Source organism: Channa argus, chromosome 1 (assembly GCF_033026475.1).
Source record: "Channa argus isolate prfri chromosome 1, Channa argus male v1.0, whole genome shotgun sequence".
NCBI classification, from domain to species: Eukaryota; Metazoa; Chordata; class Actinopteri; order Anabantiformes; family Channidae; genus Channa; species Channa argus.
Genome location: NC_090197.1, coordinates 41,359,322 through 41,375,350, shown reverse-complemented (window position 1 = coordinate 41,375,350; position 16,029 = coordinate 41,359,322). Strand labels below are relative to the sequence as shown.

Below are 16,029 nucleotides of genomic sequence, written 5' to 3'. Positions count from 1 at the left end.
AGGGGAGTAAGAGCTGAACCTCTGCTGCAAAGATAGTGTAGTTTTCCAATATATATATATATAACAGCGTTAATGATGTGCCTTCTAACAATATTCCCAGTGATTGATAAAACCTGCACACCTTCAAATGAGCCCTTCACAATAAGTGAAAGCCTCCAGGTGAGGTGCACCATGATATGGAAAATGACACGCCTTTGAATTAAGTCTGTGTATGTTCTGCAAAAAGGAAGAACAATCACCTGGTTTAAGGTAAGACTGCCCAGTCAAACTGCATGAATATGTTTATGGCTAATTGTGGTAAATGTTTTTGAGACTGAATTGGTTGTGTCTGATATCCGGTGCAGCAGCAGCAGCTATGGATGGATATCTGGTTATTGTCTTTTACATGTTATTTAGTCTGTTTCTTTTTTTGTTTGGGGGGGGGGGCACTAAAAAGAATTGGCTCATTTTACTGTCAGTACTGCCTGATACAACTTTCTACATTGGAATCAATTGTGTAAGTTTTTGAGTTTAATGTTTTTTGCAGAGTGCTTCTTTTCTTGTGTACCTGCTGATCATTTGCATCCACAATAACTACTATGTGAATATGGACAACAGAAAGAAGTTTAATATTGGGAATCACTATGCAACAGGTGTGGCGACTCCTCAAATTATATACACAAGTAATTGAATTATTGGCCTTGGGCCCTGAAATCACTAAATCCGCCCTTGTTAAGATCACACTCTTTCAGTAAATACTGATGTTTTGAAGTGTTCAGCCCCAATTCACATATTTGGCCTGAGTCTGTATTTAGCTTATGTCAAATCTGATAGTGAAATTTCCATTAAATGTAAATATGATTTAGCAAAGCCAACACTTCTACAGTTGGGTTACATATCCTGACTGTTCAAGACTTCATTTACACCAAGAAACAACACAGAGTAGTGATTTCAGGGGAAAAAGTAACATTACAAGGCAGACTCATTTTAATGCCACCGAGCTTTAGCAACATTCAAATATGATCTAATTCAAACGTGACAATTCTAAAAAGTGATGTGGCCATTTTCTTCATTGCAAGACACTTGATAAGTGGCCTAGGTTGTAAGTTTCCCGGCAAACGCAACACAGATTCCCGAACCACTTGTAGGCCTGCAAGACTTCAACTTTTACAGTAAAGAGCGTGAGAAAAATGTAAACATCCACAAAGCTTATGTTGAAGATAACTTCTGAACATCACTAACATTTGAATGATCATAGGACTTAAAGGACAGAGGCTTTGACACATTTTCAATGAATGCACTTAAAAGAACATTTGGTTTCATGACTGGCCTTTTAAAACTAGAGTCTAAAATCATAATCAGAAATAATTAGTCTTTAAAAGAATTGTAAAACAAATGCACATTTTCAATGCACCATCCAAAACCTCTTGACAGCAATATTTCTTCCTTTAGTCCAGTTTCTGCATAATTTTTGATTTAACCTCTAGTGCTTTGTTTCGGTTTCCAAGAGGAAGGAAAAAAAAAACTCATGACTGTGATGTCAAGACATGAGGTCGCCGTAGAATCAGCTGAATGTCAATCTAGCCAAACAGTGGCATCGAGGGAGCAAAAACACTTCCTGAAATATTCCCAAAATGACTTCCTATTAAGAAAAAAAAAAAAAAAAAAAAAAAGGATGTGTAAAGCTAATTTATCTGGTGTGACCGTGATTCCTTTAAGGTTACTTAAAAACAAATCCCTGTGCTGGCTCTTGGCTCCATGATCCTCTAGCGGCCCCAAGTGGAGGACACAGGCACACACGTCAGGAGGCACCTGAGCAACAGTCGGTAAGAAATAATGTGCGTATAAATTGAAAAATTACATAGACAGGTATCTGACAGATTAAAAGGGAGTTTAGGAATTATGGGTGGTGCATCTAAAAAACAAAACAAAACAACAACAAAAAAAACCTTAAGGGTCATTTGCGTATTGTAGGGCATGTATGAGGTTTCAGACTGAAGGAAAAAATCCAAGAGTTATCATTTAAAGTCAGGTTTGTCTGGAACCGTGCAACCAGCTCGGCTGATGACAACGTTGGCAGCGTAGTGTGCTGCCTTAACGCACTGATCGAGTGGTTTCTCCTGGATAAGCTCAGACAGGAAACCTACAGCACAGAGGAAAGGCATCAGCAAAAAATACAAAGCAAACTAACAACGTACAAAATGAAAACACAGGAAAACATACCTCCTACAAAGGCATCACCTGCACCTGTTGTGTCAACTATGTCCTTGGGGTCAATCTTTATTACTGGAAAAGTCTTGACTGTGTCACCTGAATGCACACACAGAAAATGTATACCTCTACATTATAGTCTATACAATGGTCCATGGGACTGGGAGAAACACAACCAACTAAGTAAAGAATAAATAGAAAATCTTACTTAAAGCCATAATCGTTTCATCCTTTCCCTGGGTCAACACTACAATCCTCTTCCTCTTTGTGTTTTCTTTGGGTAAAGCCTGGGCCTTCTGGGCAATTTCCTTTGTGTCCTCAGTCTACAAACAAAATACAGATCAACACAATTGAGCAAATAAAACAAAAACATGTAAATAAATCTGCACTAGGGCCAAAATGTCAGTCCACTCACCTCAAGGTCCTGCTCTTTAGCAAATGCAGCGGCCTCCTGAGGAAACAAAGGTCTTTATGTTTTACCTTGAAAGATCTAATCATCACACAAAGCACAGAGGGACCGTGTGCAGCCAATAAACGGAGTATTTGAAGAATGTGAAAATCTAGCTTACTGTTTCATTGCCGAACAGCACATCAACATAGGGCATAACCTGCATGAGGTTGTCCTTGAAGAATTGGCAGATGAAGGGAGCAGAGAGGTTCAGGCAAAAAAGCTTATTGTTTTCAGATGCGTGTTTTGCCACTTTCAGGATGGACTCCAAGGAGACAGTCAGAAAGAAACCCTGGAAGGAAGGAATTGCTTTTTTTATTTTGATGGGCTGTAATAAATGGTACACACTCAAGTCATAAAAAGAAACTGTGGATCGTCTACAGGACACACAGGTAAAAAAGGTAAAAAAAAATAAAAAATACAATGCAATGAGTTAACCTGAATGCCAGACGTAAATGGCATAGCACACATTATAGTGGTTTGGTAACTTCTACTACTCACAGCAATATAGTAGACTTTAGCTTTTTCTACCAGCTCCCAGTTGTCTTCAAGGTCTAAATGCTTTTCTTTCTTATAACAGTTAGCAGCAGCAAGATTTGCTACCAGAGACCTGCGAGGAGGAAACAAATAATGACATGTGAAAGTTAAAGGCTGATGTGATTATAATTAAACAACATATGCTTATTATCTAAATACCCACCTGTTATCTGCAGTGATGCAAGAAGCACATGTTCCTGTGGGCTCTGCATCTTGCTCATAGTAGTGGGCGTCGATGTGGGCTGCCTCAGCCTTCTGCTTTAAGATTTCCCCAAACTTGTCTTTGCCAATGCAGCCAAAGAATGTACCCACTTTTTGGGGCTCCTGGATCATCCACTACACACAGAGAGAAAGGCTCTGATCAGCATCAGTCGATTACCTCTACTCACATTTAAAGTAATGATGCACAAAGCATTGATATGGTGACAGCACAAAAAATGAATAAGTCTGTCTGTGCACGACTGACCTGAGCAATCTTTATTGAATTCTGTGTGGCTCCTCCAGCATGGTACTCGACTTTGAACTTCTTCACTAGCTCCTCAAAGCTACACACAAACACACAAGTCAATTGATCCATTGTTGTGAAGGAAGAGTCACTGTCCACTGTTAGGTTTGTGCATTCTGCAAATTTGAGATGTTCATTGTCTACAAGAACTAGAGAGGTGAGATAATTAAGCTATAGCCAACAGCAGATTAGCTTAGCTGCACATAAAGAACGAAAAATATCTTGCCCTGACCAAACTGACCAATGAGATTGTACATTAATTAGGGAGCTTTAGAGAAACAGTTTTTTGGATGTTTTTGATCTGTACACCAACAGAAGGGATGTTTCATATGATGCTCCATTTCCAAATGTCATGCTAAGCTGTCTTCTGATTGTAGCTTAATATTTAATGGACAGACAATTGTGTTTTTAAAACCTAATCTCAGCTTTTTTCAGTTGTCTCTCATCAAATCACATTAGTTTGAAAAAAGGTAGTGTTTGTCATATGGTTATTGTTTGGTTTACACAACACTATTCAGCTATTACTTTAATGTGTCCACCCCTGTTATGTGCTTTTGGATGGATGTGGTGTTGAAAGCCAGTAACCTAATCTGGTGTCAGGCTGTACTCTTTGCAGAAGCCAGCATCTTACTTCTTCTAGGTACAATTCACATCACAAAATTCACTGTTCACTGATTTTACTAGCGCTAACGCATGTTACATAACAATGTCTCATGCTGCACTTATGGCAAATTAGTGACGCTTTTGCCACAATATGCAGTATATATATAGCAGCTGTGTGAACCCACACCGATAAGAGTTTGTGTGGTTTATGGGAGTTCAAGTTTGTATGTGAAAACTATAACAGACCCTATGCTGGGAACCAGATGTTCCGGTAGGTGGAGAGAAAAAAACAAAAATCTCACATTTATCACTTATAAACATCTGACTACATCAAATGGCATGTTATTCAATGCTCAAAATCACAATTTACCAACATACACGTGATTCAATTTAATAAGTACTACATGTAAAGTAGAAGGCATTACAGAGCTACTTATCGTCATAACTGCGGAGAGTCAGAATACACCAGTGTAAACCAGAGACAAATCACACTCTTATCTCCTGCTGTTTATTGTTTGCCTTCTTTTCGTGGAGAGACTGGGAGGTGAAATGCCCCACTTTGCTATTGGCTGAGAGTCTCTCTCTACTATATTTGCTGTCCTGCCATTGGACGTCTGAAAAAAAAACCTCAGATCAACTGTGATGATTTTATGTCTTTGCCTGTTTTGAGTGGCCTACCCCATAATAGGGAGAAGCAAACTCGGGATTAATTAACATGCTTTTACTTTTATCTCTGTACAGACTACAACAAAGTAGTAGATGTAAAAGCATGCCTATATTCTGAAGAAAATATTGCAATATACGGGTTACTAACAGTGGTTTGTGTTTGTCCTCTGCCAGGATCTGGTCATTGGGTTTCAGAGTGTACCTGGAAATAATAAAAAGAGGTCATCAGACACATGCTAAATCAAACTCTTTTTTTTTTTTTGTCTATTTAGACAAAGATGTACATGGATAAGTCTTTATGTGGAAAACATGAATCACCAAAATTATTCAGCTGTTAAATCATATGGCAGAGCTTTGAAAGACTTTGCCTTGTTACTTCAACCAATACTCAGTCCAAATCAAACATGTTAGCGAAGCCAAAGGCAAACAGAGTGTAGTTTTCTCTGAAAGACGAAGGCAGGTTGAAGATTAAGTTGCAGTTGCTCTATTCTATGTGAAACTGAAATGAAGCTGTGCTTGGCTGGTTTAGCTCTAATCCCAGAGTTTATGCAAGAGTCTTGAGAGTGGACTCTGAGCTGGAACCCAGAGGAGACCTTTGCCCTGGTCAACTATGTGTGACAGATTCTGGACAGACTAGAAAACCGCTGCTCAGACTGATTTGATATGCAGCAGTAATCCTCCATTGCATATGTAATAATCTGTGAATTTGCAGGAACTACACAACCTTAAACGGTTATATGGAAAATGAGACAAACTGATTTTTTTTGTATCTTCATATTGCGTTTAAGTCTTGGCTGATGACATTTAACTAAACCCTTCCAAAAAATGATAATGTATAACATGAATGTCATGAAGGAGTATGGAGGGTCACACCCTTTCAGTTAATTTAGCAGCAACAGGCAGATACATGTTATTTGAAAGCAGGTCAATGACAAACAAACAGTCATTTCAGGATATAAAATAGAGTGCACAAATTACAAAGAGAGGATTTTCTGGTATTAAATATGGGTTAATTGAAATAAATGAAGTAAAAATAAGAATGATTCAGCAGCAGCACAAACAACAACTTTCACACAGTTTCAACAGATCACCTTCACCAAGGGGAAGATTTATTTCAGGATGCTGGACTAGACAGCATCAGTGCATCTAAGAAACTGATGACTGAGTGCATCTGCTGGACATACAGTTCTGCTGAAGCTGATTATTAGACGAATTTGTCATTTACTGTGCTCTGGTCTCTTCCATCATCATTATCTTATATCTCCATTGATTGAGTTACGTCCTTGGGCGTCTTCTGTAAGAGAAGACGCCCAAGGCGTGACCTCAGAGACACTGTTTACATTTCTATTGAACTGATAGTGCTTTTACAGTAGAAAATAAATATACATTTAGGCTCCAAACATTTAACAAAACGGACCTACTGCAACATAATTCTAGGGTTAAGGAAAGTTGTGTAATTTATTTTTATTCAAATATTATTAATTATTCAAACTCCAACTTACTTGTCCAATAAGTCTTTGTCCACTACTGCACACATGTCCAGCAAGGGGTTTCCCATTCCAAAGAGTGAATTAGGGCTGAAACATAAAGATTAGATATTAAAGCAAAAACTAGTGTGAAAGAAATAAGGGCAGAGTCCTTTTCGTCCTGTGTTTGTCTTAATCTTCTGAAGCTCCTCTTAACTAAACCGGATCAGTTATAGATTTGGACTGACTGGCTGATTTATTAAAAGTTGCAATTTGTGTACAGGTTACTATGTTAACTAAAACAGTTAAAAAATAAAAATCATATTTGCTTATGTTACTGAGTGTGCTTGCTTTAGTGCCAGCCTTGACCCTTCATTTGAAAACCCCAATGTTTTGTGTCCATGTAACTTCAATCACATGATTTCAAATTTTTAACCCAACCATAAAACAAGACATGACTAACAGGCATTTTTAGGAAACACATGACTCATCCAAAAATACTAAAAATGAAAATGAATCTGGTCTGTGTGGGGATACCCAACCAGTAATGCAGTGCTCTACAGAATGCCACAAAAAGGAGGGGGACTGACAGGGCTAAATGGACATTATTTACTTTTTTTATTTTTAGGGTAAATTATTATTTACATCATCTAATTGTGTTTAGTTGTATTTCAGTAGTTTGTATTTGTTTATTTGTCTATGTGGTTAAGGTGCTTTTCCTTTATTTTCTACTTTTCTTGCGGAGAGCAGCTGTGACAAGGCAATGCAGTTTTCCTATGAGATCAGTAAAGTTCTTTGAATCTTGAATTCAAACATGCTATAAAAGCATAGGAACATCTGGACAGTGGTAGCCTGTGTCTCCGCGTTAGTGCGGTCTGTTATTTCCTGAGGCCTTGGTTTGCATATAATAGAAACCCACATAAACTCTCATAATCTTTATTTTAAAAACCATAGGAAAACATTCCCAACACTGGAACTAAAAATGCACCTCTTTTGTGTAAACACATTACATTTTCACTGGAACTGGTGCTTGACATGAATATGTGCCTAAAGCTAAGGAGTAGTCTGCAAAGTAACCTTTTTAGTCAGTACTGTATTATCTGAGGCAAACATTGTGAAATCCCAAAGAAGATTGTGTTGGCACTGGTATTAGTTTTACTCGTTCATACTATCCCTTCATGGCAACACAATTTTGTCAGCATTTCTGGGAAAGCCCCAGCTGGAGGAACCCTTTGAACACGGTCTCTGACAGATGCCACCTCCACGTGAATATGCCAGAGCATATTTAACACAGATTTAATGATTTATTGGCACTAGAAGAAGAAAGATGAAATAAGGCTTTTGAAAAAGACAAAATCCCAGGCAAAGAAGTGCTGTTCGTTGGACAACCGAGAAATCGTCTGACCAAGCAGATAACACACCCTTACTATCAATTCCTACAGCCCATACATCTGTCCGTATGCACGCAGATGATTGCCGGGCTTATGCACCCAGTTACATTAAACAAAACACCATGCCTGTCTTTGCATCATTCTCTATATGACAACGTGTTCTTACCTTGCAGAAGACATAGTGTTCCTGTTTCTGTGTATCAGCTAGATAGTGACAGACCTGTTGAGCAACCAAAACCCGGCTGACAAAAAGACAAGCATTTTAAAAAACTTCCCAATTTCAGCTCAGTGAGCGGGGAGATCGATTTTCTCCTGCAAACACAGGCCCTCCTACCCGGGACTGCCTGATTGGAGGCATCAGAAGGAGGAAAGGCCAAAGACAGCGTGGCCCTGTCAAGTGATTGGCTTGTCTTGCCGAGTCTATTCTCAATCAAGTCCGTTTTTGAAGCTAAATTACATCATGAGAAGCGTGCCGATATATCACAAGAGCAGGTTTGGCTAAGTTGAACAAGAAAAGTCGTTACTATTGTCAGGTTTATTTCGGATCGAAAAACCAAAACATTACATATGCGCAACCATGTGAGCGCCTCGTAATTCATTGTTTTAAGACGTGGTACAGCGTGGCCCCGGCCAGCTTCCTCTGCAGCAACCATTGCAAGAAGCAGAGCAATTCCTGGCAGTGCCCAGACCAGTGCAAGCATTTCTTTCTGCAGCTTTTAAACATGTAGGGGCAGGTGGGGGTCACGTTATACTTAGATTAGATATTGGCACGTTATCTGACAAGAGCAGGGTCTAGGCTCTTCTGATCCATTTTACAACTAGCCAACGCTACTGTAGCTACAGCGGTAACGTTATGTTAAAAGATAACCACATTAAAAGGACTTTACACCGGTCGTTATGAAAGGCGACCTCTTCTCCTCACTGTGGTGATCACAGACATTTCATGGTTTGAAAAAACTTCACATTCTCAACTTCAACCTTCATCCACGCATTCATAAAGTATTCAGGGTAACTTTGTTAACTAAATGCGTGAATTGTATTCACAAGCAACTTCTCGATGCGCAGAGACCCACTTTGTTAGCATTTTATTTTTATATTTTGTTCACCTTAGCTTCGCTGGGGTCTTTTTGGTCGGAGACTCTGTCTTCTCCTCCTCTGAAAGTTTAGGTTTCTTTGCTTTTGGTTCTTCAGAAGCCATCGCTGACCGGCTGAGCACGTTGGAAACACCTTAAAACCGGCGAGAAAATGCGGCCGCGCTAACAGCGATCAATCCTAAATCACCCTGGGTTGAGACTCGCAGGCAATCCTGTTGGCCTCGCGGCTGTGTGACGTCTTCACACAGCACCACCAATCAAAAGCCAGATGTTTTGCTGGGGAAGGGGTCCACCCACGTTTCCAGCGACCCGGTGCTACAATACGTACGTGAGGGCCGCTGATGACTTTTTGAGCTGCATTTATCACCCTCTGCACAGTTTTACTGTCCTCAGCTGTAGAGCCTGCATACCATACACCCATACAGTCCGTCAGCGTGCTCTCCACAGAGGCGTGATAACTGCAGGTAGCCAGTGCAGAGAAAAATCACACAACGTCGTGTGTAAAGACATTAAGGCTGCATAAATCAAATTTGTGTCAAGAGTGGTACCTATAGTAACTATATGTATTATGAATCAAACACTTAACATGTTGGATACAAACATACAATATTCATCACAACTAACATTAGTTAATATTACTGCACAAAAAACAGATCCAATCTAACGGACAACTATCATTAGAACCATACAGTCAGAATCAGGTGAAAGAGCGTTTAGCTTTTCAGTTCATGGTGCAAATGGTGTTCTTTATTCAACTTGTCTAAAACTTTGGCTATAATATTACTTTGTAAATATATTTGGTGGCTTACAAATTAGGATTTAGTCAAATATTTTTAAATGAAGTTGAAACAATAGACCAGCTGTTACATGACTGTTTTTATAGTCCAGAAAGACTAGAGAGAAGAGAAGAAAGACTCTTGTTAACTTAAACAACAATCAAGAAGCAGGAGCATAGAGACACTTCCACATCATCATATTTATTCCAAATGGGAATTAAAAAGCTATAGCAAGACAAATCCTTAACTTGTTTTATGATTGTGTTTAATAAGTACATGCATGTCTTTACTTACTAATATACAACAAAACCCACAAAAGCAATGTCCAGATATATCTTGCTTTCTTGAGTTTGGACCAGACTCATGTGTCTTCACTTTTTGGTGTCCAGCTAGACATCTGATAATTTATGAAGCAGTGATCAAGAAGTTATATATTTTTTAAAAGAAAAGTGTAATTACATTTTAATTTAATTATATTTCCTCAGCTTTTGTTATATAAAGTTTTTGTTTGTTTGTTTGTTTTGTTATGTTTTCTAAGAAAGGACTGTAATTGCTACTTGGATTTTACAGTCAAGCAATTTACTTACAAAAACAAAATTACAACATAGTTATGTCAACTATTTCCTTTCCACCTCTGAATCCTAAGAGGAGTTCAAGCAATTTGTCAAAGCCAATGTGGGTTATCTTGAGAAGGCTGTTGGATGGAGTGAACACACACCTGACAGACACTGCTCAGGGTTGTAAATACAAGGGCGTCACATACGGACTTAGCTGCCCGCAAATTTCGCCTGAATAAAAATTCTGAAACTTAGCTCTGAAAGTATCGATGGCATTGATTTAAGAGTTATTTAACCGTAATTTAACCGTCTAGAATATATGTCACTACTTTAATAAGAATATTTGAGACGTTCATGTTTTGATTTGTCGATGTGTACACGGGATTACATTATGTTTACGTGTGCATAGATTTGCAGGCGTCTGCTTTGCAGCTCGCACAACTCTGCCATATTGGCACAAATTATATATTCCTGGCATAAGCAACTGGAGTTAGCAGGTAAAACTTTAAATAGTATGTGAAACTTTGTATACATTGCCATTTGTTCTCTGTGTCGGTCTGTCTAGTTTGTTTTTACTGTAAGACAGCAAATGGTAAAAAGATTGCCATCGAAGATGCAATCTCAGATTGCTAAACAGCCGGGGAAGTCAGCTGTGGTTGAAGTTAGTTTCACAGACTAATTAACAGTAGGTAAATGTTTACAAGAAGTGAGAGAGCTTTACTGTAACATTTTCATTGTTTTGATTTGTAAACTAACAAGTTATTGATAAGGACCAAAGTTTTCAAATCTGCTGATGTAATGTCTGTCAGAAACACAGAACACTACTAACAAGAACAAACACCTCATTGTTGCAGCTGAGATGATCCACAGTCTGTTCCTGATTAATCAGTCAGGAGACATCTTCCTGGAGAAACACTGGAAGAGTGTCATCAGCAGGAGTGTGTGTGATTACTTTTTTGAGGCCAAGGAGAAGGCAGTGGAGCCGGAAAATGTGCCCCCTGTCCTGCAGACCCCACACCACTATCTCATCACCATATACAGGGGCAAGCTCTTCTTCCTCTCAGTCATCCAGACTGAAGTCCCTCCACTGTTTGTCATTGAGTTCCTGCACAGAGTCGCCGACACATTTCAGGTGTACTTGCTTCGCTAAATGGATGCCAAATCTTCTTTGGTTCTTTTCAAACTAGCTTTGGTCCCGTTATACCAGATTGTGTCTAGATGTGGTTTAGATGTCTTGTGGGTCACATGTGACATGAGAGTGCTATTCAAGTAATCAGTTTTCACTTCCCTGAAATAATTTGTATTTATATAAAACTGCAGTATGTCCAGAAAGCACATGCAGGCTTGCTTTTAAGGTCACAACTACAAAGTAAGTTGCAATTTTTACCAAATATGCCAAATTCGAGCTTGTATGAGAAATGTAGAGGTCAGTCTTGTAACTGAAATCTGTGATGAGGTACTGTGACCATACACCACTTTATTTTCGGAGAAAGGGTGAGAACTTTCAGAGGTAACAAGTGTAAAACACTTTGTGATAGGAAACTGAAAAACTATAGGGCACTGCTCAGACAAAATAGGCAGTTTAATTAAGTAATCTTAAACTTCTAAAAATTGTTGCAAGCCCTTTTAGTGTATTATCTAACATTATAGGCCAAAAGTGCTGTAGGAATAATGTTTTTTGTAAACCAACCTGAACGCTAGCATTTTCCTGGTTCCCTCGACAAAAGGGCAAGGGGATTTTTTCTATTTGCATTTGGAGTATTGCAGAAACAAGCTTGTGTCAAACAGAAGTTTGTAATCATTATACGTTTTTTCCCGCAAGGTAATCTTTACAGATGGACACCTTTTTAATCATTTTAAAGCTTACATTTAATCGCCAAAAGTAAAAGGCTAATGTTATTAAACCATGGTTGGATGACTTCAGTGTCACCACCAATATAATTGTGATTTGATTTAGAAAAGAGGTAGCGCACATATATATATATATATATATATATATATATATATATATATATATATATATATATATATATATATATATATATATATATATATATATATATATATATATATATATATATATATATATATAATTTTTTTTTTATAGTGACATCATATATCTGGTGAGTGCAAGTAATAAACTCAGTGAAGCTGTAACGATGAGCTGCTGAGTAGATGGGTCTTCGTCTCGTGCATTATGACATTTGATGTTCCAGACAACCACTGCATTCTTATGTAGCCACTTGTTAGCGACCACATTTTGAATACACCTACAAACTAGCACAAGTGCAGTATTTACTGATTAATTTAATGTTGGAGAGTAAAATGTGAAGCTATCTTGTTAACTACAGAGTTTATTTGAGGTATTAAAAACTCCATAGATTTTGAGATGAAGGAATCTGAAAGTGCAAAATGTTAACGGATTTCTAGGGACTAATGTCGCTCAATTTTTAATATAATAATTAAAAACCACATTTTTTGATAAAAGTACCATGTATAGATTAAAAAAAAAAACATTTTAGAAATATGCTTTCATTAGTAATTTAAAGATCTAAAAATAAAAAAAAAAACCCAAAAAACTATCTGAGCTCTTTCTTGTACTTGCAGCTCACGAAGTGTAAACACTTTTCTGATAGGACTTCACTTTGAGGTTTTCTTCTTGTCTTGGATTTTTGCTGCCTTGTACCTCACTTGTAAGTCGCTTTGGATAAAAGCATCTTCTAAATGACTAAATGTAAATGATCAAAATAGCTAGTTGCACCTTTAATACATGCTACAGATTTGACATGGCAATTCAAATCTTGGAACAGATCCCACTGTGTCTTTGGTATACTTTTATAATTGAACTGATTTCCAGGGTTGAGTGTTGACCATGGTTAAGGAGAGCATGCAGTTTGTGTTTACATTTGAAAAATTACTAAATGAAGTTAGTATACATACAAAAATGATTGCCCTTTGGTGTGATGTTGCACAATATATTTTTTTAATGCACAGCTCACAGGAAATGAAGGCGCTACTCATAGCCACCACATGTTAAAACAAATTGCACATAGTTTCACAGTGTGAACTTAAGTTTCCACAACCATAAAGTGTATTGCAATATACTGTACACTCAGAGTCGCATTTGGACACAATGGGGGTAAAAAAGCTAGGGGTCTTCAGATTTTTCACATGTGCTAGTTCAGTGTTTACTTTAGCGTAACAGGTATTCCTGTTGACAGGACTACTTTGGAGAATGCTCAGAAGGTGTAATCAAGGAAAATGTGGTCACGGTGTACGAACTATTGGAGGAGATGCTGGACAATGGCTTCCCTCTAGCAACAGAGTCCAATGTCCTCAAAGAGATGATCAGGCCTCCCACAATCCTACGATCAGTTGTCAATACACTCACAGGTAAACAGATCAACAGTCCTGTGTCACCCTCTGTGTACATAAACCAAAATATGCAGTGGGCTCATTTATGTTCCTTTTCTTTTGCCTTTGTTCGGTGTGTTTTCCAGGAGGAAGTAATATTGGTGATATGTTGCCAACCGGCCAACTGTCAAATATCCCATGGAGGCGGGCTGGTGTTAAATACACTAATAATGAGGCATATTTTGATGTCATAGAGGAGATAGATGCCATACTGGACAAATCGGGTCAGTCTGTTTGATCCCCATAGATGAAGAATGTATTGTTGACAGAAATGTTTAACATAATTGTATGCTTCAACATTTGCTCTTTAGGCACAACAGTATTTGCCGAGATTCAGGGTGTAATTGACTCGTGTGTGAGACTCACTGGGATGCCTGACCTGACGCTGTCTTTTATGGTGATTTAAATTTCTTCTTTGTGTTTTAACGGCATCTGCTGGTGCATTTGTGCAAGTCTAAGATTCACTCGCCATTGTCATTGATGACAGAATCCTAGTCTCCTCGACGATGTGAGTTTCCACCCGTGTGTGCGGTTTAAGCGTTGGGAGTCGGAGCGTGTCCTCTCATTTATTCCACCAGACGGAAACTTCACACTCATGACCTATCATGTCAGCTCTCAAAAGTAAGTAGGGCTGTAGTGTAGTGTACTTTGGCAATCAGCGACTTTTGCAATTATATCATTGTGGTCATTATTGTTTGTTTTCTTCCTTAGCCTTGTGGCCATCCCAGTGTTTGTTAAGCAGAACATCAATTTCTTTGAGACAGGATCTTGTGGTCGCTTAGACATCACTATCGGGCCTAAGCAGACCATGGGGAAAACGGTGGAGGGCTTGATGGTCACTATTCACATGCCTAAAGCAGTGCTCAGTGTCAACCTCACAGCCACACAGGGAAGCTACACTTACGACCTCTCTACCAAGGTAACTACCACATACAAGGTTGTCCGAAGCACTAGTACAATAGGTCGGCGGTAAAGGAGAAGTTAAAGCAATGAATGAAGTGATGTCAATTTGTTCAAATGGTGATGGAAGAGGGAAATTAAACCTAAGCTGCCAAACATAAGCTCTATGTTTTGGCAGGTGCTAGTTTGGGATATTGGGAAACTCAACCCACAGAAGCATCCTAACCTGCATGGCAGTATGAGCATGCAGACAGGAGCCCCCAAGCCTGAAGAGAACCCCTCACTTAACATTGACCTGAAGATACAGCAGCTGGCCATATCAGGTAATCTTGAACTAGTCTAGACTAAAAAAACCTTATTCTTTCTTTCCACTTGTCTCTCCAGCTCCGGAGAAAATTTACGGTAGCAGTAACACAGAATTTGCTATAATAGCATTTAGTTTTGTTTCAGTAGTTGTATTTTCAGTCATTTCTTACTTTCTCACTTGTCTTCTATCTGTACAGGCCTAAAGGTGAGTCGACTTGACATGTATGGAGAGAAGTACAAGCCGTTTAAAGGGGTCAAATATGTAACTAAAGCAGGTAAATTTCAAGTGCGGACCTGAATAATTGCTTCAGGCCAAATGTCAAGCAACTAATGTGCCAAATAGGTGACGAGGTCGCCACCCTGCGGAAGCAGCTCTCCAATAAGTCTTACTTATCCTGCAACTCATTGTTATTAATGAATGATTGTGCATTTTAACAGTTATTTATTATGTGTTCAACATTACTTATGAGTGACTGGATGGTATTTGTGGCCTGTAAAGGGAATCCTTAATAATCAATGTTACCTTGTTAAAAGTGCTATTAACTTCTATCCACTTGTGCAGCATTCCATTTTTCTTTCTTTTGTCTAACACATTCTGAGTGTTGCCTATTGGAAATATTTCAGCTTTAATAGGGACACTCACAGCTCAATGCTTTGATCCTCCCTACTTCTGTACACCTTTACAATCTTACTTGCATTTTGACTGAGAGAAAGCAGCCGTGTCTATGAAAACCTTTTACATAAGGTAGCCATTTTTTGTCTATAATGCACTTGTCAGTCCAGGTATATTTGCACATATTTCCTCTTTAATGTGGCCTTGTCAGCATAGATTAAAGTGATTTGTAAAGCACAAGCTACAGTACAAACACTTATGTTTCAGTGGCCTGAGGGAACCTGGGAACCACAGTCTATCTGTGGGGAACACTTGTGTAAACAACACTCACAAATGTTTATTATCCTTACATAACCTTGAATGCAACTTCTTTAGTCAGCACAGCATTTGCACAATCAATTGTCTATGGGGAAATTACTATTTACAGCTCTTGTGTGAAGTAAGTTCTGTTTTTCAATTTATGAAATATCTTACAAAACATTAAAAAAAAAAGTCTTTTTTGCTGTGCTTTTTATTTTTATTTTTATTTTTTTAAGACTGACTCTAGGTTTGGGAGTGTTGGT

At 38.4% G+C, this 16,029-nt stretch overlaps 2 protein-coding genes across 4 annotated transcripts; one reads left to right on the top strand and one right to left on the bottom strand.

Annotated features, from left to right (window-relative positions):
- Positions 1-400: 400 nt before the first annotated feature.
- Positions 401-9,084, bottom strand: LOC137136519 (adenosine kinase-like). 2 transcript variants are annotated; one of them, XM_067521968.1, is made up of 11 exons: positions 8,913-9,084; positions 6,452-6,526; positions 5,098-5,151; positions 3,642-3,720; positions 3,339-3,511; positions 3,140-3,248; positions 2,760-2,930; positions 2,606-2,641; positions 2,399-2,513; positions 2,203-2,289; positions 401-2,122 (listed from the first exon to the last, which is right to left on the bottom strand). In XM_067521968.1, exons 1-11 carry the CDS (start codon positions 9,002-9,004, stop codon positions 1,998-2,000), a joined length of 1,116 nt encoding a protein of 371 aa, XP_067378069.1. In that variant the 5' UTR covers positions 9,005-9,084; the 3' UTR covers positions 401-1,997. The 2 variants fall into 2 exon arrangements, with proteins under 2 accessions (XP_067378069.1, XP_067378078.1); XM_067521977.1 differs by lacking the exon at positions 8,913-9,084 and adding an exon at positions 7,973-8,123.
- A 1,421-nt stretch (positions 9,085-10,505) lies between these two features.
- ap3m1 (adaptor related protein complex 3 subunit mu 1) lies at positions 10,506-15,963 on the top strand. 2 transcript variants are annotated; one of them, XM_067521803.1, is made up of 9 exons: positions 10,506-10,745; positions 11,088-11,365; positions 13,455-13,626; positions 13,734-13,871; positions 13,959-14,044; positions 14,135-14,268; positions 14,359-14,566; positions 14,726-14,870; positions 15,051-15,963. In XM_067521803.1, exons 2-9 carry the CDS (start codon positions 11,093-11,095, stop codon positions 15,149-15,151), a joined length of 1,257 nt encoding a protein of 418 aa, XP_067377904.1. In that variant the 5' UTR covers positions 10,506-10,745; positions 11,088-11,092; the 3' UTR covers positions 15,152-15,963. The 2 variants fall into 2 exon arrangements, with proteins under 2 accessions (XP_067377904.1, XP_067377898.1); XM_067521797.1 differs by having other exon boundaries at positions 10,507-10,730.
- Positions 15,964-16,029: the final 66 nt, after the last annotated feature.